This window comes from Clarias gariepinus, chromosome 4 (genome assembly GCF_024256425.1).
Source record: "Clarias gariepinus isolate MV-2021 ecotype Netherlands chromosome 4, CGAR_prim_01v2, whole genome shotgun sequence".
Taxonomy (NCBI): domain Eukaryota; kingdom Metazoa; phylum Chordata; class Actinopteri; order Siluriformes; family Clariidae; genus Clarias; species Clarias gariepinus.
Window position 1 is genome coordinate 35034289 of NC_071103.1, and position 26766 is coordinate 35061054.

The window sequence follows — 26766 nt, forward strand, 5'->3', positions numbered from 1 at the left end:
CACATGTAGACTGTAGACAGAGCTTTGAATTGCATCACCTCCCTTGGCTTGACGCCATCACGCCATATTAAAGCAATGCCACCCACAAAGGAGGCGCCTGTCATCCGGCAGCCTATTCAGCGCCATCACTGTACAAACACACACCTCGTGTCTTTAAGAAAATTAACTGGCTCAATTATCATCTGTCAAATTTATAACAGGGGTGAAGAGAGGAACAGACTCTGCTTTTATGTGTTTTGTGTTGTGTGTGTATGCGAGTGTTAGTGTGTGTTATGGAGTTTCAGACAAAGTTCCACAGACAGGTTGCCAGGTCTCAGCATAATTCGCAGACTATAAACTCTCATCTTAAACACCTAAGAAAAAAAAAATATATATATATATATCTGCTAATGAAGCTTTCTTATTGTCTTTCTTTCTTTGTGATATGCATTTCCCAGTATCTGCAATGTGACTTTTAATTGTGCATTATCTAATTCATATGATATTTATTTTCATCCATATTTCATCCAGATACATATTATATTTATTTTCAGCCATATTATATTTAACCCATTTACTTGCTATTACAGTGACTGAATGGTAAAAGAGACAGTAAAAGAAACAGAACACAGAATCCATTACTACTATCGTTACTTGTTTGAAGTATCCTCTCATGACATGACAACATACTTCTTTTGTTTGCCATACCCTATGCTTGAATAGACTCAACCCTGATTGTTTGATGTAAAACAAGATCTTAATCCCCCCACCCAAAAAAAAAAAAAAAAAAAAAACACACAAAACATCAAACGCTGGCTTGCTGTTTCTTCCAGCATCCTCTATCCAACATTAGCCTGAAATTATATATGTATCCTAAATGTATTGTCACTAAGTTAAGGAAATACTCCGTAATTCTTCAAACTGCATCTGGATATGTATATTTACAACAGACAATAATTTTAAGATTTAAGAAAAGATAAGAAAACCTGTGTGGAACTTTCATAAAGTATTATGGAACTCTAAAGGGCTGTTGTTGAACTTGTGTAAAGAAATTCTTAAATAATTTTACTTACATAATTTTAAAAATTACTTAAACAATAATTGTTTATAATTCTAGTTCTCTAAATGGGTTTTACTTCCTCCATCTGCAGAAAATGTAGGGATTTTTAAAGCGTTGCAATGAAACAATAATTTAAAAAAAAGTTAAACCGAAGCTTTTAACTAACTTTCTAATTTTATGGAATAAATTCATTTCTCGGCTGGGGGTTATTGCCACAACCCTCGTACAGTCCTGACCTCGCTCCAAGCCATTTCCACATGTTTGGGTAATTAAAGGTGTTTCTGGAAGAATAGCATTTCACACATAAAGCAGGCAGTCTGATCGTGAATCCCTAGAAAACTTTCTACCTTGATGGTTTCCAAGCAGCAATGAAACACTGGGATAAATGCATTAGTGTAGCAGTGGATTATATAAGCAAAGGGAGTTTTTACTCTTATAACCGTAATCTGTTTTTCTGCACAATCAACAAGCCCGGTTGTCATATTTATTAATTCTAAATTCAAAACCTTGGCCATACCTAATGCAATAACCACAGCTTATATATCTGTCATAGCGGTGATTTATAGGCGATGGTTATGGCATGATTGACTGACCTTGTTACTGTTGCCAGTGCTCAAAGGTTGACAAGATCAATCAGCCATACCATAAACATTGCACACTTTAACACCTTACCTGTTGTGACGATGCTTTAGGTTAAGCTTATATTTTGATGCCTGGGGCAAGAAAAACAGTTTTGCATAGTCGTACCTTATCCATCTTTTGGCTAGGCTTGTACATACTTGTTTAGAGTCCTCTTGCTCTGGAACCTGGATTTACTCCCAATCTATTTAGTAGCATTGTAAAATTCGTACAGGAAAGCAGTAAGAAAGTAAAATCTCGGACTGTTAAAAATTTGCAGAGCACTGTCTGATTAGATAAACTCTCCATTTCTCCCAGTCCCTGTAGCTCAGCAGTGTGCCAGACACACATCCAAACACATTACACAGCTGTACGTGTGTGTCGTTATGTACTCCAGCACATGTATAATTCAAATTGTGCCAGAGACATCAGATGACATTTCACTCTGTCAGGAGTGGTGTGACTGACACACACACACACTGGGTTCCAATGAAAAAAATTATTGAATACTTATATAATAATTGAGCAAGTTACAAGGGAACTGCTAGCTAGCTAATGGTATGTTACACAGGAAACTGCAATCTAACTAAAATTAAGTTACTCATAAAACTCCAAGCTAGTTAACAGGGTATTACACACAAGCTAGCTAACGGTATGTTACACAGGGAAATGCTAGCTAGCTAACAGTATGCTCCATTGGCAATTGCAGCTAGCAGAAGGTATGCTACATGGAGAAATGCCAGGTAGCTAACAGTATGCTGCATGGGGAACTAATAGCTAGCTAACGGTGAGGTAGCTAACAGTATCTTGCACAAGGACCTCAAGCTAGCTAACAGTATGTTACACAGGGAACTTCTAGATAGCTAACAATATGCAGCTAGCTAACAGTATACTGTTAGCTAGCTAGCATTTCTCCATGTAGTATACCGTTAGCTATCTAGAAGTTCCCTGTGTAACATACCGCTAGCTAGCTTGAGGTCCTTGTGCAAGATACTGTTAGCTACCTCACCGTTAGCTAGCTAGCATTTCTCCATGTAGTAAGGTAGCTAACAATATCTTACACAAGGAACCTCAAGCTAGCTAACAGTATGTTACAGTACACAGGAAACTGCTAGCTAGCTACCAGTATGTTAAACAGAAAACTGCAATCTAACTAACTTTTACTACCAACTGTTACTCATTGAACTTGAGCAATAGGCTAAACTAATGAACAGTGAATTAACTATGATACTGTGTGGTTATTTTCACCCGGTCCTTTAGCTAACTATTAAAATTTATAATTACATAGGAATTTTGTCAAAGTAGCAAAAAATAAACCATGGCATGTTTTTTAACCATGTAAAGCTTGTAAGCAGCTCCAGGGTTGAGGGTTCGATTGCCTCCTCGGGTCTGCTCGGATGGAGTTGCATATGTTGTTTTCCTTCCACATGCCAAGGAGACAAGCAGATTAGGTTAATTGGGGTCCCCAAATTGCCCGTTGGGTGTGTGTGTGTTTGTGTGTCTGTGTGTGTCTTGCAATAGATTGGTACCCTGTCCAGGGTGTGCCCTGCCTTAAGTCTCCAGGGATAGGCCCCAGACCCCTGTGACCCTGTATAAAGAAAGATCAGTATCTAACTAGCTAACAGTAGATTAGTTTTAGGATTGTGTAGTTATGTTTATTCTACAAGTATTACATTTTTTTTTAACAGAAGGCTTTCTTTATGTGCTATATGTAACACCAGATTGGTAATTGTAACTTGTAAATAAAAAAAGGCATAGATAACAGTAGGTTAACTATGATATTGTGTTGTACTCTATAATTAAAACATTATTCTTTACATTGTGTAGGAATGTACATTTACATTGTGTGAATACATTGTAATATTGTTTAAATATTAGACATATTTCTTGAACAGGATTATTGATGTACTTTAGTGACAAACTCTTACAGGAGGATGTTTTTAGAGCGTTAGATATATAGGATGAGTACGATGAAAGTGCGACATACTCTTGGCAAGGAGAGAGAGAAAGCGAGAGGAGGGAAAACAGACAACACCCTCCACATGCACAAGATCACTAAATTATTGGACCTGGATTTCTGACTGTCTCTGTCTCATTTTCTCCATGTTGTTGCTCCATCTCTTTAGCTCTCCATCTCCATCCCTCTTTCTTTCTCACTCTTCACCTCTCTCTCTCTCTTTCCCTCTCTTGCGGTTATCATCATTCCACAGGTCAGCGAGGCAATACACCATCTGCTCGACAGTTCACACTGACAGCAAGACACATGGATACACACTGAGACGTGAGGAAAATGGGGGTAGATGGACTCTTGGTCATTTTTTTCTTCAATCTTTTTCCACACACATGCTTACTTTTCATCACTGGACAAAATTATTCACTCCTTCATGCAGCAAGTAATTATTTCTTAGTCAGCTCTACTCATGGTGGTTCTAGCTGTGGTTTACTCTCCAGCAAGTTGAACTCATTAACAAATATACACGAGGAAGCAGAAGAAAGAAAAATGTCATGAAATTGTTATGAGCTAAGTCATCTTAACACAAACTTAACAGAAGATCACATGGTTCGTACATGTCACTCGCAAATTAAATCTGCTTTGTTTTTCTTGTCATGCTATACAAAATGTTCCCAATAACTTCTTGGCAAAGTTCTACTGCAGACTTTGTGATAAGGTCTGTTGTTATCGATCAGAGTGATCTGGGCTCATTCAGAAAACAGGATGAGGTAAAAACAAAACACATTCTTCAAGGTGAGCTTAGGTTAAGGATGTTTTTTTCTGTCCAGTAGTATATTTATTACTACTTTTGGACAGCTTGTGGTCAAACTTCAGACTACCTGCTTCACATCTGAAACGCCAGCCTCCCACAAACTCCCTTCATGGCCCAAACATGAGGAAATGTGCAAACATCTTGGACCAAGGTCAAGACCGTATAGGAGATATGGCAGTAACGACCAAAAAGATCAAACCAGACCTTTTTTTCCATTAAAGAAAAGGGCCATTAATGGAGTTCCTGGGTGGCCACATTTCAGACATGAAGCAGGCAGTCCAAATATTGCGCATGGCATTCTGAGAAAACTTTCTACTTTGATGGTATCCAAGCACTAGAATAAGTGCATTAGTATAGCACAATCAAAAGTCCTGGTTTAACTTTGAACACCCATAATACACTACACTATTCATTCCTGTTCCCATTCATTAATCTTCTATATCGCTTATTCTATACAGAGTCATAGGGGGCCTGGAGCCCATTCCTGAAAACTTCGGGCACAAGGCGGTGTACACCCTGAACAGGGTGCCAGTCTATCACAGGGCACAAACATGCACACACCACACACTCATTTACACCCTGTGAGCAATTTGGGAACACCAATTAGCCAAATCTTTGGACTGTGAGAGGAAACCAGGGGAAACCCACCAAGCACAAGGAGAACATGCAAGCTCCATGCACACAGACCTGAGGGGGGAATTGAACCCTCGACCCTGAAGGTGTGAGGCCACAGTGTTAACGACTACACCACAATGCCGTATCATTATAGACTAAAGGGGGAAAAAAGGAGAAAATACATTTGTTTAGGGAAGTGTAAGGATAAAAAATGCTCCTAGTGACAGAAAAAAGGTGAACAATGCTAAAACAAGTGCACATAAGCAGAACTTAATAAATTACTTGGTAGTTACTGTATATAAATAATATGTTTATATGAATAATATGTTCGGTTGACTTCAGGATCGGGTTAATTCAGGATCTTGGTTGTTTTAGTCTGTACTCGAGTGTAATCCTCGCCTGCCTAAAAACGCACCAGTGTTTGATTTGAATGTAATATGCAGGATATGAAAACAGCAACTGACTTTTCTCAGTTTGTCCCCTATAGTGAGCCTGTACTCATTTACAGACATCTCTGCTCACACTATTATTGAGTGTAGATGTAGCAGATTGGAAGCGCTCGCTCTCTGTAGCAGGACTGATCGTCAGAACTCGGGTGAACAAGATGAATAGCGTAGTGTACAGTCTGATAAAACCTGAGTGCAGTCTTCTGTTTCTGTGCTGTTCACTGACCTGAAAGCAGCGATTAGGAAATCTGATCATACTGCTATAGCCTGAAAATCTTTACCATCAACATCCATCTTGTGCTAGCTTAAATGTTTTTAGAACATGATGTAATTTATTAATTAGTACAAAACTTTGTGAAAAAGAGTGTTGAAGAGGTTTCGGATTTTGTTCTTAGATACAGTACAGCAATTATTTTTTTTTCATTGTTCCTTTTACACTATAACCCTTTCCTCACAGCATTCTTTTCTTTGCTTATTGCCGTGTTTTTGTTTTCCTGTTAACTTTTAATATAGAAATAATGATGAGACAATTTTTTCTTAACACTTTTCACTCAAAATAAGAACACTATCATTAATTACTGCATTATATTACATTACTGCAAAATTATTATTATTATTATTATTATTATTATTATTATTATTATTATTATTATTATTATTATTATAGCTGAAACCTGCAGTTAAAGTGTACATAGAAATTTAACTAGAAAATACAATATCTAAGCCTGACAGGCAGTTGTTAGTTGTCCATTTAATGCAGGACATATTTTCTTTAGATTTACTGTAGTTATTTTATTGACATGGATGTAGTTTGCATGTTTAAAATATTGCAAAATTGTTTTACAGTTGTCCCATTACCAGTCGCTGTGTTTTCATCTTGTCATGCTACTAAGCAAATGCAAAGTGCATGAATTGGTAAAGACTTATTGACTTCCAAAGGTCACTTCACAGAAACATTTACCATAACAATCATATTTTTTTCTATGTTAAATAACTTTTACAACTTTTATTATTATTATTATTATTATTATTATTATTATTATTATTATTAAAATGAACACACATGAAGGGGTTTTATTTATTATTTCGCAGTATGATTATTATCTGATGGTTAGGCTGCATTTAACACAGCTATTATAACCCACATTATAAAAGTTATTATATTTGGGGTTCCAAGTAAAGTCAGACCTTATGAGTTCGGTCAGCGGATAATTCAGGAATAGACCGCTCCATGGCTCCAAAGAAATATTATTTGGCCAATTTAAATAATATTATATCAAATAAATCGACACAGACAGGGTCTGTGGAAATCATTTTTTGCAATTAAAGGAGTCTCAGACTCCAGAAAGTTTGAGAACCATTGCCCTACACTATAAAGTCATTCTGCTCAATTCAAGCGTCCCAGTCCTCTGTTTCCTGCTCGCCGAGTGTAAACAGACTGGTTGGATGATGAGAGCTGTGTGTCCCGGCGCATCCCCTCTCAGTGGGCGAGTGATTGCAGGGGCCGGTCCTGTTTGTCAAGGTAATGAGGTAGAGGTGAGGGACTCGGGGGAACGCGCTCCACCACCTCAGGGGACAGCAGAAGGAGGGGGTCCAACTCCACCTGACAGGGATTAGCAGCCAAGCCCTAAGCAAACAATCCCAGATGAGTTTGGGGGGTGGGTGATAATGCAGGCTCTTTCCCAACCCCCTTCTTTTGCATCTCTGTCTTTCTCTGTGCAGGAGACACAAGCTTGTGCAAAGTCAAAAAGCAAACAGGGCAAAATCAACTCCCTAAATAGGTTCCTCGTTTCTTAGCGCAGACCTGTTAATTGACATAGGAGCTGAGGCATGCGCTGGCTGCCACCACCCAGGATCGCGAGACTCAGACAGCGTGTGCTTTTGATGAAAAGTGTATGCGAGAGCTGCGGAAATGTTCTCCGAAAGAAAGACATGGCAGACAATTTAATTTTTTTTCACACCAGTGTGTATGTGACCTTGGGAGAATTGTTTTAAGATGAAGAGCCCAGAGGAACAATTTCCCTGTCACTCTGTCACTCAGTAACTGCAGAGTAAGCCATAAATTTGAGCTGAGAGCTGCAGAGCTTTTACTTGGAGTGAATCATTACCTGCTCTCAAGGCAGACCACGTTTATGTCTCGCTCTCCATATAGCCCAGATTGGCAGTAGTAACTCCTGCCTCATCATTTCTCTCTAGTTGTATTAGTTGCCAAAGGAAAACTGACTTGACTTTGAAACATGATTTCAGTTGGAGGTACAACATGACCGTAATGGGTTTTATTTGATCTTATTTCCCTCTGTTTCAGTTTAAGTCCACAAACCAAGGAGTTTTATTCATGAGCTCTCAGTTTGATTATTAACAGATTATAAAGCTGCACATAAACTCTGCTTTAGTAAATAGAAAGAAAATAAGCAAATGTGGAATATGACAGAATTGAATAGTATCAGATATGCAAATATGGAGTGGCACAGTGGCGTAGTGCTCATGACTGTAGCCTCGGGCCTCCAGGGTATGGGTTCGATTATCGCCTCGGATCTGTGTGTATTTTCTCCCTGTGCATGGTGGTCTAGATATTCCGTTTCCTCCTACAGTCCAAAGACATGCAGAGTAGAGTACTTGCCGTGCCCAAATTGCTCTGATTGTGTGTGTGCGTGTGTGCCCCAGTGGATTGGCACTGGGAGGGTTGTGGATTGTGTACCTCGAGGGCTCTTGGGACAGGATAAGTGGTACAATATTACACTTTGAAATTTGAAACATGTGAATTTAGTTCTAAACTTGTCTGAATTAATTGAATGCTTGAAAAGCAGGAAACAGGAGTTTAATATCACTATAACTCTAATCTCAGGCCATCCCACTGCTTAAAATAAATAAATAAATAAATAAATAAAGATTAACAGGTACAAATCCAAACCAAGTCCCTAACTCCAAGCTTAAACCTTTGTGGCTTTTTACAAACATATATCTGTTTGAATTGTCATAACATGCAGTGGAGTTTGTACAATAAATGACACTGGGGTTTTGCAAAACTTTGCATTTATAAGAAAATAGTCCATGATAGGTTGGTGTGATGTGGCACAATGCAAAGCTGTTTACAGTTACAAGCCAGAAGATGATCATTATCCTATAACACATAATTGTTTATTATTCTTACATTACATCGATTTGTCAATTACAATTTTTTATAAACTAGAGTAAAACAGTTTACAATTACACTTAATGTTGTGGCCAGATGAATTTTAGCAGCTATAAAAAAAAGATTGTTCCTACCAGCTTCACTTTTTTTTCTTTCTCTTGGACTTACTAAGAAAAAAAAGGATTGCTTGTCATGTTCCCTAGAAACCCTAGAAAGTCCTCAAGAATGTGTATATATGTGCCAAAATCATTGCAACTTTAAACTTTGCTACTTTTCTACAATCTAAGTGTATATTAAACTCATTTTGTTTTCTTTACATCTTTCTTTATTTCGTAGAGATTGGGTTCGAATCCACACCTGGTGTCTGTAATGACCACTAATGAAATACAAACACTCCTAATATGCGGTCCATTGCTATATAGCTAATCAGACCTAATCATATTGTTTGCCCTTTGCAATCTGCATACAAGGTGTGCTAATGGATAAACACACTCCATGCAGAGTGTGTAATACCATTATCTAAAGCTTCTGTTTTAAAGGCATTTGCCTTTTTTTCACTAATTAAACTTTTATCTTTGACAGAACTGATTAATTTAATTGCTTACATTTTACCAACACAATGAAGCATGTTCGGTTCTTCTTTAGATGACAGCTCAGTAATATAGAGAGTTGACGCTATGTTTTTTTTTTATGTCTAATCAGTACTTTAAATTCAATTAAAAACACATAAATCATCATGCATGGCTCTTTAGGAAAGAAAACACTCACAGAAGAGCATGCACAGCGTTCAGATTTTTCTTGCACTGACACTTGAGAAGATTTTTTTTTTTTCATTTTCCCCCACTTGGCCTCAACCATCACTGCTTTTCTTTCTAAAGAATGACTCAATGCCGATTCGAAAATTAACTTTCGAACAGATGCACTAATTCCATTTGGACTGAGGAATGCCCGGGCACTATGTAACCCAAGCCAGGGCTGCTGTGGGCCTCCGCCGGGAGAAGAGGTTACGCTCCAACTGCTGGAGACCACAGCGGCCTCTATCTCTCTGTTAATCAATATGGGCTCAGCCAATAATACGCATAATCAGTGAAAACGAAGCCTTTTTTTTATCAGACGCATTCACCAGGGACCTTGGAGTACACACCTGTTCCTCCTTTCCTCCCTGGAGGTTTTTCTCCACCCAGGAAAATTAGGCATTTCATGCTCAAGTGACACATACAATCAAGATTGTTGTTTTCCCAATGAAGTTGTATGACAGCATGTACTCGCCTTAAGACAGAACATTTTTGCATTATGTAAAATGACTCATGCTGTTACTGTACAGCCTCGGTCAGATGTTTATCAACACTATATGTTAGCACTTTACTATTAAAAGCTAAGCCAAGAAATATTAAGAAAATTGTGGATGTTTCGAGAAATAAGATGTGTCAGAAATGACTTTGTTTTATTGAACAAGCATATTATAGATTGTTGTTAGATTCATATTTCAGCTAAATATTAAAAAGAACAAAGTGTTTATTGCTGTATGCACTTTAGGCATGGTACATTGTTTTTTTCAGTAAATAATATCATATTATTAAATATTATGAAAAATAGTATGCTTAGTAAGGAGCATTGCCTCTGAGTCCTTTTCTACCATTTGTACAGCTTTACCCTTTCTAAATCTTTTTTTTTTTTTTTGGCAGTCTTTTAAGAGCACCTGAATTATTCAAACACTCCTTAGGAACTGAATAGTTATAAACTTACAAAGAGATGTAGAAATACACTAAATACACATAAATAGTAAAGCTGCTCACAAACGAGCAAATGAAAAAATATAAAAGTTAACCTTATTTTATTTGTAAAATAAATTGTGTAGGGTCAAGGGCCTCATCTCAGGGAACTTAGGACACATTGCAGGCTGCAACCTTAATAGGTTACCAGCTCACCGCCACTCAGATGGCCAATCATATACTACAGACAACTTGGAAATGCCAACACTTGCATGTCTTTGGTCTTTGGGGGAGGAAACGGAGTACCCAGGGGAAACCCATTAGGCATGGTGAGAACACTGTGAACTACAGAGCCACAGTACTGTATGGTAGGTATTTAAAATATTCAGTTAAGAAAGAAAGAATAAAAAGAAAGAATTGGGAACATTAAACATATTAGTACTTCATTAGTTAAGAGTTCACTACAAAATAAATAAATTAATTAATAAAGACAATTTTACAGCAGTATGACTGAGCAATGATTTCTGATGAGGCAGCATCCACTGCAATGCTCACTCTCCCCTTCACTGATCATCTTAGCACAGCAATGTTTCTAGCAAACCCAGTCTTCAACACGTGCATGTTTTTTTTTCTTCCTCATTGTAATAATAAATACATGTATTTTCTGAGCATGTATAACCATCTTACAACCAGGTAACAAACACAGCTTCACCTGTATTCTAATTAACGACTAATATATTTTACCATTGTGTAGTGATTACAGGGACAAAGTGAGGAATATTAATTTAAAAAGGGCCCATTGTCTTCACAGGAATAATTAGCGGGTTAGTGTATTGGTGTATGCGAGAGACGGTGCTTGGCGGGGGGAGACTGTTGTCCTGCCACTGTTAACAAACCTATCAACTTGTTCTTCTCTTCTATCCAAGCCAGCCCAACCCCTCCTCCTTCTCCTGTAATTACCCCCCTCCTGTGCCAGCTCTATTAAACACAACAGCAGAACATCAGCACATCAATTAAAACATAAACACCCCACATTGATAAGTAGGATGACCCCCATCACCCAAAAAAAAAAGTCGTGTGCAAATGAAAATGAGTCTACAGTACACTGTTTCTATTAAACTGAAGGGATAAGGAGAGAACACATGCACATTATCTGCTCCATAATGATAATGATGATGGGTTATTATTATTTATATAATATTTAAGCAGAAAATATGTTTAAACAGTTATACAACCTTCTGCCACCAAACCACCTAACCCAAGGTTCGACTGACTGACTGACTGACTGAGTAAAGTGACTGGGCTCGGGGGCTCCTCCTTGCTGCTCTCTGATTGGCCGGGAGGTCCGTGTGGGTGTGGCTATCCCCAGTGCGCATAAAAGCGCAGAGAGTGCCGCTGGGGTGCACGGATTTGTATGAGGAGAATAACGAGGAACGTGTTTTTATTTTTTTTGTGTGTGTATGTGTGTGTGTGAGAGAGAGAAACGCGGCGCGTAAACGGAACTCAAACGGCGCGTTTCTGGTTTCTTTCTCTCGCGCTTCGTAAAGAAAACCTGATTCCTGAAGCTTTCCTGATTCCAGAGGATAATAAAAGACTGAAACACACACAGAGAGAGAAAGAGAGAGAGGCGCGTTTCTGCAGAGGCTCTCAGCCATTTTGATCGGGGACTGTTGTTCTTTTTTATTTTATTTTCATTTTTTTTTTATTTTGAAACAAGTCACTGGTTGCGTTTTCACTGCACCGGGTGTAACTCAGGAAGAAATGGAGCCGCTGTTGAGAATTTAAGCGCACTTGGATTTTTTTTATTGTTATTATTATTGCTACTATTTATCCAGACGCACACGCAGGACTTGGCATTTAAAGGCTGACCGGACGCTGTGAGCCGCTGGACGATGGCGCTCTACCTGTCGGGTATCATCTACCTGCTGCTCGCGCTCTGGACTCTGCGGCGCTCGAGCGGCGCCACGGCCAAGGAGCTGAGCTGCCAGGAGATCGCCGTTCCGCTGTGCAAAGGCATCGGCTACAACTACACCTACATGCCGAACCAGTTCAACCACGACACGCAGGACGAGGCTGGCCTGGAGGTGCACCAGTTCTGGCCGCTGGTAGAGATCCAGTGCTCCGCAGACCTCCGTTTCTTCCTGTGCAGCATGTACACACCCATCTGTCTGGAGGACTACAAGAAGCCGCTGCCGCCGTGCCGCAGCGTCTGCGAGCGCGCCCGCGCCGGCTGCGCGCCTCTCATGCGCCAGTACGGCTTCCCGTGGCCCGACCGCATGCGCTGCGAGCTGCTGCCTGTGCAGGGAAACCCCGACACCCTGTGCATGGACTACAACCGGACGGACGCCACGACAGCCGCGCCGCTGCTCCCGAAGCCCACGGGCCTCCCGGGAAGGGCTCCGGTAGGCGGCCGCGGTGTTGGAGGAGTTGGAGGAGGAGGAGGAGGAGGACACCCCAAGCGCAAACCGGCGCCGCAGCCGTGCGAGGCCGGGTGTCAGTGCCGCGCGCCGATGGTGCGCGTGAGCAGCGAGCGGCACCCGCTGTACAACCGCGTCAAAACGGGTCGAACCCCGAACTGCGCGATGCCCTGCCACAACCCGTTCTTCACCCCAGACGAGCGGGCGTTTACAGCCTTCTGGATCGGCTTGTGGTCCGTGCTGTGCTTCGTCAGCACCTTCGCCACCGTCGCCACTTTCCTGATCGACATGGAGCGGTTTAAGTACCCAGAGCGACCCATCATCTTCCTCTCTGCGTGCTACATGTTCGTCTCAGTTGGTTACATTGTGCGTCTGATCGCGGGCCACGAGCGGGTCGCCTGCAGCCGGGAGCACGACGTCGAACACGTCCACTACGAGACCACCGGACCGGCCCTGTGCACCGTCGTCTTCCTGCTGATCTACTTCTTCGGCATGGCCAGCTCCATATGGTGGGTGATTCTGTCCCTCACCTGGTTCCTGGCAGCGGGTATGAAATGGGGCAACGAGGCCATCGCGAGCTACTCGCAGTACTTCCACCTGGCTGCGTGGCTCATCCCGAGCATGAAGTCTATAGCGGTCCTGGCCCTGAGCTCGGTCGACGGGGACCCCGTCGCGGGCATCTGCTATGTGGGCAACCAGAACTTGGACAACCTGCGTGGCTTTGTGCTCGCACCTTTACTCATCTACCTGTGCATCGGAGCCATGTTTCTGCTCGCCGGGTTTGTGTCGCTGTTTCGCATCCGCAGTGTCATCAAGCAGGGTGGCACGAAAACGGACAAGCTTGAGAAACTCATGATTCGCATCGGGGTGTTCACTGTGCTCTACACGGTGCCCGCTGCTGTCATCGTCGCATGCTATTTCTACGAACAGCACAACCGGCAGCGCTGGGAGGCAGCACACAACTGCGCTTGTGCTCTGGACCGTGAGCGTGATGCAGAGCGGCCGGACTACGCCGTGTTTATGCTCAAGTACTTCATGTGTCTGGCTGTGGGCATCACGTCAGGCGTGTGGGTCTGGTCGGGGAAGACTGTCGAGTCATGGCGGGCACTGTGTGCACGCTGCTGCCGCTGCCGCTGGGCGGGCAAGGGTGCAAGCAGCTCGGCATACAGTGATGTCAGTGCGGGACTGACGTGGCGATCAGGTACAGCCAGCTCGGTCTCCTGTGCCAAGCAGATGCCTTTGTCCCGAGTCTAGAGGAGTTCAGTGCATTAGTTCTTGACTTGACTTGACTTTTCCACACACGCATTTCCATACAAATAGACTACTGAGGGGTTTCTGTTAAGCGGAAAGACTGGTTGAAACAATCAAACCCATCATCACCCCTCGTGCGTAATTTACTTTTCTGCCATTTCTATTCATATGGACATGACATGCAATCAGTGATGCTTAGAGAGAATTAGGCATTGCATTGTTCCAAGTGGTGCTGAACATTTTCTCCAGTCCTTTAGCATTTAAACACAAAGTTTTCTGTTTTTAACTTTTTTTTTTTTTAAAGTTTAGTTTAAAGAATGTCTAAACAATCAAAAATATCAAAGATGCTCTCTCTCAGATAAGCCTTAAAAAGTCTTAAAGTTTTAGTGCTTAAATATTTCTACGGGTTGTTTTTTATTGTAATGTATTTATACAGTTGTGTACAAACGTGTAAATTTTGTATAAAAGAAAGAAGATTTATAAGATGATTGTAAATTTGTACATAGTGTAGATGTCATTTGAAGAAGACAAATATTGCTTTTATTTTGACAATAAAATATTTTGGACAAATCTTTAATCAGACAACTCTCCAGCATCTTCTGTTGTTTTATAACGAGACAGAACTGTAAAGGGTTTCTTTTACCCCCGCTATTTTAATGGTGACTGTATTGAGCATGCTTGCTATAGAGGTGTTTCTTTGTGCACGTCTTGTGAAGAGAAGCTCTTTCTCGGCTATCAGGGCCGTAATTAGGGGCGAGCAGCTAGAGTTGGAGAAGCTCCATCATTGTTGTGTTCGCCACTTAATTTAATAAAAGAGGGCCAATTGAATGGGGTTTAAATGCAGAGAAAAGGCGTCTTTTCATCCAGAGGGCCACTTTGATCTTACTTTAAAGTCTTGGATAAAGGTGACATGTACATAGAACCTTTTTTATGTACTTACTGATGCACCAAGTTGTCTAATGTCTAATTTGAGACCCTTATGCTTTTGGTATTGAAACGCTGGTACTCGAGGGTGTGTGTGTGTGTGTGGGGGGGGGCACCACATTTTTTTTCCAAGACTTTGTAACTGTTTGAATTTTCCAGCATGCTGTCGAAACGTCTTACTTGAGTTTAAGCTGCATTATTAATCACGTAGGTTAGCTTGATGGTGAATGGGGCCCTACAGGTGGTCCCTTTACCTAATCTGACATCGAAGGCATTTTTGTAGAGCTCTGACAGCAGTGTAGTAATGCTTAGAGAAAGAGCTTCCCAATAAAACGTGGGTATAATGCAAAGTACAGCACTTATCTTTCAGCTTTTGTTACAAACACATTTGTTGCAATCAGTTTAAAGTTTTTTTTTTTCCCCCTCTGGGTTATTTAGTGAGCACTGTTTCATCTCATTGCTTGTTTTTGATTCGCATAATGAGATAATTAACAAACCCTTCATAAGCCTGAAAAGAGTTTATTCAAGGTAAGAAATGTTGTTAAGGGCAGGATTGGAAAACACCCAGCTAGGCCATTAGGTGCTTACAGTCATTACTTTGATGAAAAAAAAGACTTGTAATCTGTCCACAACTAAATGTCAAGATGTTAAACGATTGCATGCCCATCACACAGCCTTAACATCAGAACCATCACTGAAACACAAGATCTACACTTTAAGACGCTTTCTTCAGTGTTCCTGTGCTCTAATGTACAGTATTACATTTCAACATGTTTGCACTCATTTGGTATTTTCAATAGGCAGATATTTCATCTGTACAGTAATAAAATCCACTTCTGTATTCTACACAGGAATTGAGTTAAATCAATGAAAACAATATATAATATTGATACATTATACACTTTTTCATATCTGGTAATATTTTCTAAATGGTTTAATATAAAAAAAGGCATACATCTATTCATTTGGTGCAGCTTAAATTTGTTTTTGTAATTATTGTAAAGATCCATGGGCTTAAAGCGCCATCTAGAGGTTAGTATTATAAATTACAACTACTTAAATCCTAATTCCTTTAGCAGAAGAAAAGTTTTGGTTAAGAAAAAAAGAGTTTTAAGACAAACTCTTTTAAAAGCTTAATATTTAACTTTTAAATATTAAACTTTTTATTAATAAATTTATTTATTTATTTACCTTAAATATAAACTGCTACCTTTTAAACCATTTTTATCTGACTTGATTTATATAATAAACTATATGTGCAATCATGCAAATGCTGTAACATAAAACTAAATGTGTAGATATTTAAATATCTATTACAGATTAGACTTGCAATTTGGCAAAAAAAAATTGTCAGGTAATAATTAAAGATGGGCGTTCAAATTAAACTGGGACTTTTAATTGTGCAGAATAACAGATCGGTTATGAAAGTAAAAACTCACTTTATTTCTCTTTATATAATCCCCTGATACACTAATGCACTTATAGCAGTGTTTTACTACTGTTTAAATACCATCAAGGTAGAAAGTCTTCTAATCGAACCCCCTTTGTATAATTAAGCCTAGCAAATGTTTTTTTTTAATTTTTTTAAAAATCATTTTATGGATAAAATCCACTGAAAGTAAGACCACCAGTTTTACAGACCTTTGAACCAATGTGTAAATGTTAATCCTTTGAAGGCTGACGAAAATCACTTAAAACAGACAAAAGAAATTTTGAGAAATTAGCATCAAAGTAAAAATCAGAAGCCTAAACAATTAATCTATCTATCTGATTCATTATGTATGAATGTATGTACACTTTCCATTGAAAAAAAAAATCAGCACTTCTATCAGGGAATGAAAAATTACAAAAATGTTAGATTTTTGAAGGAGTTTAGGTCAAAGTATTAAAGCATTCCATTAATACTGTCTGCTATACAGAAGTTAATAGCTATGAGAGTTGTTCTTATCAGATCTTTAAACAGCACAAAGACATGTTTCAGGAGACAGAGGTCAACCAGGTCTTATTCTGTAAATGCCTTACCCTTTTCTTTATTTCCCTAAATTTTACTATAATTATCATAATTAAAGTAGTTTCAGTATTATTGGCTATTTCTTTGGCTGGTATGTGTACAGATATTTCCAACTTGAAAAAAGGCCAACCTCCTACTATTGATCATATATGATCAAATGATCATATTAAAATTATATACTAAGTCCAAAATGTTCAATAATAATTAAATTGATCAGGCTGATTGTGAAATCGCTTTATTTTAGACTTTAGAAATATTTATATTGTACCTTATAATCTAAAAATAGTTTAAAAAAAATCTAAATAAACAGTTACATCAATCTTTTTATTCATCATAAATAAAATTTGTTAAAATAAACATGATGACGATGATTATTATACTAATACTGTATATTATAATGGTATACAATCTGATCATGGCTCTGGCGTAGTGAAAAAAACGTTCTACCTTGTTGGTATCCAAGCACTAGTGAAGCACTGAGATAAGTGCATTAGTGTAGCAGGGGACGAACACCCCTCGTAACAGACGTGTACTTGAGCTCCTTTATTTAATTACTTGTTGCGTACAGAAAATGTGTAAAGCATTTAGACTTTCAGGTAAATAAATAAATAAAACATTATCAAAACATTGGCATAATCATTACTATCAAAAAGTAATAAGTATCATATTCATGCAGCCACAACAGCAAAAATAAAACTTTTTTTTTTCCCTCCAGAGAAATAACTCAGTCAAAAGAGGGCAAAAGACACACATTAGTAGTTTTGGGGAACTTCAGCCTCACCCTGTGCACATTAGACTGAACACATCTCCTTTGAACATTTCTTTGGAATTGTCTGTCTCAGTTCTCCGCATGTGTAAGGATGGGTCTATTCCAATCTGAACAGAAGAAAGCAGATAGTGGTCATGAAAATGGCAAAACATTTTGGTTTATATATTTTATCATAAAGCTGTGTACGTCTATTTACCTTATGCATACCTGTGTAACTATTAATATTAATCTTTATTGATATAAGGCTTTCTATGTATGTTTCTGACTAATCCTAAATATGCAGCTGTGACTTGGAGGACAAACACTGAATGTTTATCTTACTGATTGATTCCAGATGCTGAAGTCTCTCTCTCTCTCTCTCTTTCTCAACACTCCCACACCCAGATCGATTTGTTCATAATTGAGTCCTGAGGCGAATCCCAGGTTTACACACTATCTGCTTCTCATGTTAATAAACCTGCTGATGAAATATGGCTCAGGGAGTGATGTGTGTGTAATGTGTGTAATGTTGTGTTTCGGGGCTGATTCATGCTATTAATGCCATATTTATCTGTCAGATCTCCAAATATTGGAAAAGTGTCAACACACCAGGCTGAGTGTATAAGTCACATGTTGGTTCAAATCAACACATCGGCTTATTAAGAATCTGCTCTGACTGTCAGGGTATAATGAATGGTAAGTGTATCTGCTTCAGAAGTGGAAGATACCACCAGATAGTGGTCTGCAATAACGATTAGTGTCTCAGGTGCTTAAAAGAGTAAAAAAAAAAAAAAAAAGTTTCCCCAACACACATACAAGCACACATAGAAGCAAAGTGTTTGAGCATGTCCGCTTCATTAACCCATGAAGTTAAGCCAATAATCAGTCAATTTTTATCGTTAGAAGTATAATCATTTGCTTTGGCGCTTTATATTATCCGTCTGAATTTGCAGTCAGGAGGAAATCTTTTTCTACAGTAATCTGCATGACAGAGACAGACACCATACTATTAAACTTGGGATTGAACTGTATTTACAAATGATTGCTTACGTGTACAGTACACAGACAGCCATGATTAACCCTTATTATTATTTATTTGTAATACATGTCATAATTGTAAGGGAATTAATGATGAAATATTAGTAAATTGTCCTCTAAAAATGTACCCTTTTGTATTTAGATTAGCACTGGCTGCTGTCAGATTCTATTAGGACTTTAAAATAATGCTGGATAGCAAACAAGAAAAGTTTGTAAATAAAAGCAAATTATATTTTATATTTTGAATTAAGATACTTTTTAAACCATGAAATAGATAATACTACTATTTCTTTTTCTACTACTACTACTACTACTACTACTACTAATAATAATAATAATAATAATAATAGTAATAATTAATAATCATCATAATCATTATAATTTAATACAATTTTATTTATATAGCACATTTAATGGATGGTGTCGCAAAGCAGCTTTACAGAATAAAAAAATACATATATGTAAATAAATTAGAAAAATATAAAGAAAAAAGTATAAATTGTCATTATGATGAGAAACCTAAGGAGAGCGTGGCGAGAAAAATAGGAATATCTTGAGAGGAACAAGACTCGATAGGAAACCCTTCCTCATCTGGGTGATATCAGAGAGCAGGGATTGATCTGCAGTCATACTGTGTGTTAACCAGCTGGAAGTTCAAATAATAATAATAATAATAATAATAATAATAATATAGGTAGAACATTGTGGCAGATCTTACTAAGTTTCAGGATCTGACTAACATCAAACACCGATCACATCAAAGTATTGCTTAGAATTCATTTTAAATAATAAGTAATAAACACATTTTTTTCTACTTTAAACTAATTAGTCATTGTTATTTGCATACCTATTGTTATATCTGCTCAGTGAAATCATTACCTTCTTTTGAACAGCACAACCATTATACTCTTACTATTTCTCCTCTGTATCTGTAATTAGTGCTGTTGTTCTTTAAGAGGTGATGCACCCTACATAAAGAATTTGAAAACTGTTAATGGTCACAGAAACCATCGTGTATTGTGATTAAAGCATTACGTTCAAAGCAGCCTTTAAATAAAGCAGCCATTTTTGAAGGAAGTAACCAGTGGACACTCTGCTCTCAATATACTTTGAGCTGCTTTTATACTGAATGCAAATCAGTGCTTTGATGCAGGTTTCATGTTTTTATCACTACCTCGGGTGAAAAAAGAAAGGAAATGAAAAACAATACGCATTTGCAATCTAGTTGTTTGTTTTGAAGTTGGCACATTTACACCAACCGGTTGCATATGGGGGAGGTTTTTGATGCTTAAGACTATTTGATCATAATTAAATAAAAGAAATGTTTTAGAGGGAAGAGTCGACTCCTAGTGTTTAATTAAAAGAGTTTCCTCAAAGAGTTGACTCATTTTCTAACGACTCATCACTACTAAACAAAACAACTGTACTAAGGCGAGCGGAGACTGAAGTAAACTTCCTAGATTGAGACACAGGAGGGCAGCAGTGGAGTTTAATTTAGTGATGTTATGTTTGGTACTGGAGGGTACAAGTGTGAATAAAATTGTACATATTTATTCATTTTCCATACCGCAAGGCGGGGTACACCCTGGGTGGGGTGCCAGCCCAGTTTAGGGCACAAGCACACACACAGTTGCACTCACACACCCAATCAGTCGTACACCAGCGGCAATTTTGGAGATGCTAATCAGTGTACATCATAGGACTTTGGAGTGTGGGGGGAAACTGGAGGACCTTGAGGAAACCCACCAAGCACAGGGAGAACATGGAAACTCCATGCACACAGACCCGAGGTGGCAATTCAACCTTCAGTGAGACAAAGCGGAAGAGTGCCACAGTGCAGGTGTGAAATGTCATTAATGTCAAAATTATTTATGTAAAAATGTACTTATTTACATAAAAAATATTAATTTGTCATAATTATATGTATATTTATTTATTTATTTATTTCAGTTATAAAGTATATAGCTCTAACTAAGCATTAATTTTCTAGGAGGAAAAAAATGGAAAAATTACATTTAAAAATGTAAAAAAGAAATTTAGTATAAAATACCAATAATTAGATAAATTGATACTTGGGAATATACAGTATTGTGTATCACAAATACACATAAAATAAACATAGATGTCTAACAGTGCTTTAAACACCACACCCGACACACTTAAGTGTTGTGGTTTTTATATGTCATATTAGCATTTTATTTCCTACATGAATATATAACTGTACCATTATTTTAAAACCAACATTTATATAAGCTTCAAAAAGCTAAATGAATAGGAAGTGAATAAGTCATGACGGTGTATAATGTGGATTCAGGCGTGTGAGTAGGCTCAGTGTTCTACTGAATGTCTGAATTAGAAGAATATCTGAAGGAGGAACAATCCTCTTCTATTGAGCTCCAACACTCGCCTTGAAACATCGAATTATTCACAGAGTAGGAGGCGAAAGAGAAACATCATGGCAGTGCCGTCCCCCAGATACACTGTGTGTGATGGCTTTTTGTTCTTCGTTCTCTTCAAATTCGGTGAAGAAAATAATATATAATGGTTTTGTACAAATGCATGTTACATTACATGGTCTTTATGTTTAAAGCTGAGACTCCATATGGAGCAGTTTAGAGGTTTTCAGCTAAATCACAATAAAAATCATGAACAGTATATAGAACATAGTGTGAGGAACTGGACATGTTTGAAAACCACCTGAAAGTCGCCTGTTTTGTTTTTTTTTTTTTGCTTGTTTGTTTTTTATTTTCTTTAGGATATAATGAAAGGAACTGCAACAACACCTGCATTAATTAGAGTCTGTTTAGTCTGGGTTTTTACTCTGCAGTAATTTATTCTTCCACTAGAGGGCATACATGGATTACACGTGTATGGATTACACACATCTTTTTAATCTGGTGTAATTTTCTGGAATGTTACATAAAAGGGAAAAAAATATTTATTAAGGATGTTTCTGACCTGATGTTTCTAGTAGTTAATGTATATTGTGTATGTGTATTTTGTCGCCTTGCACCTCCAGGGTCCGGGTTCGATTCTCGAGCAGGCTCGATTCCCTTCTCTGTGTGCATGGAGTTTGCATGTTCTCCCCGTGCTTGGTGAGTTTCATCCCACAGTCCAAAGACATGCACATTAGGCTAATTGGCGCTTCCAAATTGCCCATAGTGTGTGGGTGTGAGTGTATGTGTGTGTGCCCTGCGTTGGACTGGGATAGATTCCAGGCCCCCCGTGACCTTGGATACAGAATAAAGCGGTATAGTTTTGTGAGTGAATGAGTGAGATGTGTGTGAAAAAGTCAACACTGACCATGACAGAAAGGTATCAGAACACCCAGTGCATCACAGCCTGCTGTCAGACGGGACATAATGTTGATTAAAAATGGTGCCACTTTATTTCTCTCTCTCATTTTTATTGTTGCATTGGTCATTACTCATGCTTAAATGTTTTTTTTTATGCATTTGTGTTGGGAGAATTTGTCGAATTACACAAATTATTTAAACTTTTAGTCAAGATTTAATCATTCAGCCATTAAAATCATTACACATTGAATGATATGCATGTATGCTTACAATAAACTGGCATGCAAAAACATTACACTGTAAACATGCCTCTTTGAACTACAAATTGTGTAAAGGTTACAAGGAGGTGAAAATTAACAAACGCCACGGTATTTTTGCGAGTGAGGCAGGTAAGGTATATTTTTCATTCTATTTATGCTTTCAGAATGTACACTTTACATAAATGTTGATAAATTATTACATATAAACAGGAACCGCCATGTTATTGTTCAACTAAACAACTTGGCATTGGACCGAGTCGAATGCGGCCCGTTATCTAAAAAGAGTTTGATAGTCTGATCTGGAGTCAGTCTAAGCCTTCCTAAGATTGGAAGAATTATCCATGGCAACAGTCTGCAACTATATACCTACAACTGTACCTAATAACTCACAGATATGTGGCACAAACTGAACACATTTTTCATAGATGGATTCATTCTACAGCAATAACAATCTGGAAAAAAAAACAAAAAACACTACAATTCGGAAACTCAAAACTCAAGCAAGCGGTTGATAATCTCCAGACTTCACATGTTGTGTATTCATTACTGTCTTATTTGTGTTGAAATACAGCCCTAAATTTAGATAAAGATCTGAAGTGATATATCGAGTTCAAACCATTTCAGAGTGATGGGAGAACTTGAGGTCCTTTCTCACTCCTCATGAACAAATAGTCTGACGTGAAGATGGGTAAGTAATAAGTTGGTGAGAAGAGACAGGAGGTTGATATCGGCATGTTGTGGTTAATTCAGCTGTGGAGGTAAAACCTACTCAGAGAGGTTGCGTTGTGTCAGGCGTCATCAGATCTCATGTTTCATTGGGTTGTTGTGTGCTATTTTAAGTGTTTGTAGGTCCTCTAAAGCTCAAGTCACAAATCCCACTGGGTCGTTGAATATATTGTGACAAACCAGCTCCATAAATACAAATCCAGGCTTTGACGTTAATTGCTCTGCCTGGTAGCCAGACTTGGGGAATTTCCTGCTCTTCAGAGTCTGGTCACTGCCCTTGAAAATCAAAAACGCCAAACCCATCAATGCTAATAATGTACTAAAAAAAAAAAACATTGTATGGTCTAGTTACAACCATTGCTTAATTATTGTAAGCCAGGCTAGTTATCGTTTTTTGGAAAGAAAGACGTAATGCCTGTCTTCACTATGGAGAATGTATGTCGGTTTTCAACCTTGGAGGTCTGCTTTTAGAATGATCTCTAACCCTGACGCACACCGCCACATCAAGAGAGGTCAACGCTGATCCATGTTTGGTGTTTAGAGAAGCCCAGTGAGCTAACAGAGGCAACAGGTGGATGGTGAAGGTCGCGGCTGGGCTGTAAAGGGTAAGCATTCCACAGAGACCTCCAAACAGAAGAACCAACAAGAGTCACCTTGTCTTCAAACATTTTTAAGACCTTTGTATATGGTCCCTCATGTCTCCAAACACAAAAATGCACCATTTACATAATTGAGTAAAGTCTGACAGGCTCTGAAAAGTCCCGTCTCATCTAAAGGTTAAGCGATATCAGGACTTTATACTGTTTAAACTTTCCAGCTGCAAATTTTCTTAAAATTTTCAATCCCACCGTGCCACCAATAAGATTAGGATCATCTCTAGACACTCACACCCATGCTGATCTGTTATCCCCACAAGTGGACATTAGGTCACTATCAGAACTTAATCGATTCCTCAACATGTACTGTCCTGGCATAATTTCACAAGTTGTCACAGCTCCGGAGTTATCCAGCAGCCCTTCGCTTGGTGGTTTGTCTTTTCTGGGAGGTGGCAAGGGTTTGTGGCGACTACGTTTGTTGACCCGTATGGACCTGGGCGTGCCTATCGGCTCAGATGGACACAATGCCACTGCACTGCCCTCTCGCTCTGTTACCTCATCTTGAGTCACTGGGTAACAATTGGCTCCATTACCGCTCATAGCACTGGGTATACCAAGATTGATACCTACAGGGGTTCCTTCATGAGGAATGGCTGGATGACTTTTACCTTCTGAATGCAGAGAGGTATCATCATGCACACAGGCTTTGCTCATTCTCTTTCGAAAGCTTCCATTGACCAGCAAGGATTGATGCTCCGGGTCACCAAAGTCAACACCAGTAGTTCCACTGTCTGCAAGAAAGTATCGTCCCTCCTCGTACATCTTCTCCACTATCATCTTCTTCTTGCTTCTGTGTCTTGCTGACTGCTTAATGGCACAGATAAGATCTAACATGTTGAGAAAGATGGACAGGGTAGCCAACCCCAGCATGAAATTCAGCATGATGGTCTTCTCAGTAGGTCTGGATATATAGCAGTCCACCATGGTTGTGCAGGGAGTACGCTGGCATATGAAGCGCTTCGGGATGTAGAAACCAAACAGGTAGTAATGCGCTGCCCCAAAACCAGCTTCCAGGAAGATCCGGACCAAAAGGTGAAAGATGTAGGCTCCAGCGAAACAAGGCAGCCGCCTCACCCCTGGCTTCATACCAGACTTTGACAGGGACGCTTCATTGAAGGATTCCTGTTTAATCTTGTAGAAGTATCTAAACTTCAATCTGTTAGAGGCATCATAACGAGGCAGGCTGGATGTAACTTTGTGGATCACATAAACAACAAATACAATATGAACCAGGATAATAGAGGTAAGCTGGACCAGCCAGAAGCGGAACAGTGACAGAGGGGCAAATATATCGTAACACACGTTGGCACAGCCAGGCTGGATAGTGTTACAGACAAATCTCTCCTGCTCATCCTGGTAGAGCGGATATCCAGCCAGGAACAAGACTGATACACGTAGGAAGACCGTTAGAACCAGCCATATCTTGCCTGGAAGAGAAACAAATAAAGAAGTCACTTTTAAGTGGTTATATAGATACATATATAACAGAAGCTACAACTCTTTAAGGGGAACTTTGAAGGTTTCATGAAGGTGCTTCAATTTCAGTCTATTCTGGTGTGGGAATATATTCGCACAGGGTTCTACAGATCATCTTAAAGGTTCCCCCAGAGAGACAAATCAAAGATCCTTTCACTATCATAAAGGGTACTTTGTTTTATCTCTATGGTACTAGAAACTCTTCGGATATGGAAATGTTCTGTTATAGGGTTTACTATGGAATTCTCCCTGGTGCTAACTAAAGAACATTTAAGGGCTTTACCTTGAAGCCTTATTTAAACGACACTCATTTCTCATACTGATTTAAATGATGGAGATTAAATTAAAGAAATTGGAACAATTGTTTTACTGCAACGGATACAGTTTAAAAACTGGTCATTTATGTAACAGCAGCGACCTCATTTCCCCTCTCGTCTGTTCCAACAACTCAGTATTCAGCATCACCAGTACAGTAATCACCGGCCTGATCATCTGTCGACATCTGCACCTCTTTCTCACTGGTTTATGCCTTGTGTTAGGTGTTTTTTTATGCTGAGACTAATTTATAAATCACTGTGTGGCTTAACAAGCAAAAAACACTTCTTTGAATCTGATCAGCTACAACAACTAGGCAAAAGAGACAAAATAAGTGCTTTATGATGCCTGGAGAACTATTCTACTTATTACTACTATTAATAAATAAATAAATAAATAAATGCAAAAAAAAGTCTGGCTTTTCAAAAACAAAAATATGAAGAAATGAGGGAGCGCTCATGAGCTCATAGACAAATATACAAGTAGTATAAAAATAAAAATGATTTTCATGGTTTTTACAGTTGTTGAATCTACATCAGGTTGATTGCACCTTGTAAATTATTTGGCCAGTTAGTCAATAAAATGGAAACAAAAAAAGATAAACTAATTTTGCCATGTTAAACAAGCTTAATGGAAATCTGAATTATTTAGATACATCTAAAATGTAGTTCCACAAAAGTAAGAGGCCAATAATATAATTATCATTAATTATTTACTAAGTATAACAAGTGCAATACGCAGTTCCCAGATGGGTCTACACTTAATTCATCATTATATATTTTTTAAAAACAACATAATGTTTAATAATTACTACCTACCCGCAATAGTGATGTTGTAATTCAGTGTGATGAAGACAGCTTCCGAGGCTCCTTGCCTCCCCATGACTCAAAGTTCTCCAAAAAAGCAGCTCACTGGATAATGTATTGCCTTTTAATTCGACTCCAGGTGAGCATCCCACAGACCCATCAGATCAATGCTCTTTACAAATGGACAGAAACTCAGTGGCCTCCTAGTCTCCTGCCTCTGCTTCTTGTCTTACCTATTCTCTTGCTTGGACAACAACTGTTCTCAGACAACAGAAAATGACAGACGTGAGCTCCATTGTGAAGCTATTCTTACCCACCAAAGGCACGTCAACAGGCTAACATTGTTGAGATAGCTCGGGTCAGTGTGCACTTAGGAGTGAATAATGAACAAAAAGCCTTTGGTAACTCCTCGTCCTCAATTAATCATTTTTAAGGTAATTAAGGCATCATTTTTATTTTAGAAATGAGAAAAAGTTTTTTATTAGTACATCAGTAACACCAGAATGGTTTTGCA

General features: G+C 38.8%; 2 protein-coding genes across 2 annotated transcripts; one reads left to right on the forward strand and one right to left on the reverse strand.

The window, feature by feature from the left end:
* The first annotated feature begins 12173 nt into the window (after positions 1–12173).
* On the forward strand, positions 12174–14853 carry fzd8a (frizzled class receptor 8a). The gene has a single exon (XM_053493593.1). The coding sequence runs from the start codon at positions 12221–12223 to the stop codon at positions 13997–13999; it is 1779 nt and encodes a 592-aa protein (XP_053349568.1). The 5' UTR covers positions 12174–12220; the 3' UTR covers positions 14000–14853.
* A 7425-nt stretch (positions 14854–22278) lies between these two features.
* On the reverse strand, positions 22279–26425 carry LOC128520743 (gap junction delta-4 protein). The gene is made up of 2 exons (XM_053495114.1): positions 26265–26425; positions 22279–25082 (listed from the first exon to the last, which is right to left on the reverse strand). The coding sequence occupies exons 1-2, from the start codon at positions 26326–26328 to the stop codon at positions 23884–23886; spliced, it is 1263 nt and encodes a 420-aa protein (XP_053351089.1). The 5' UTR covers positions 26329–26425; the 3' UTR covers positions 22279–23883.
* Between the last annotated feature and the right edge of the window lie 341 nt (positions 26426–26766).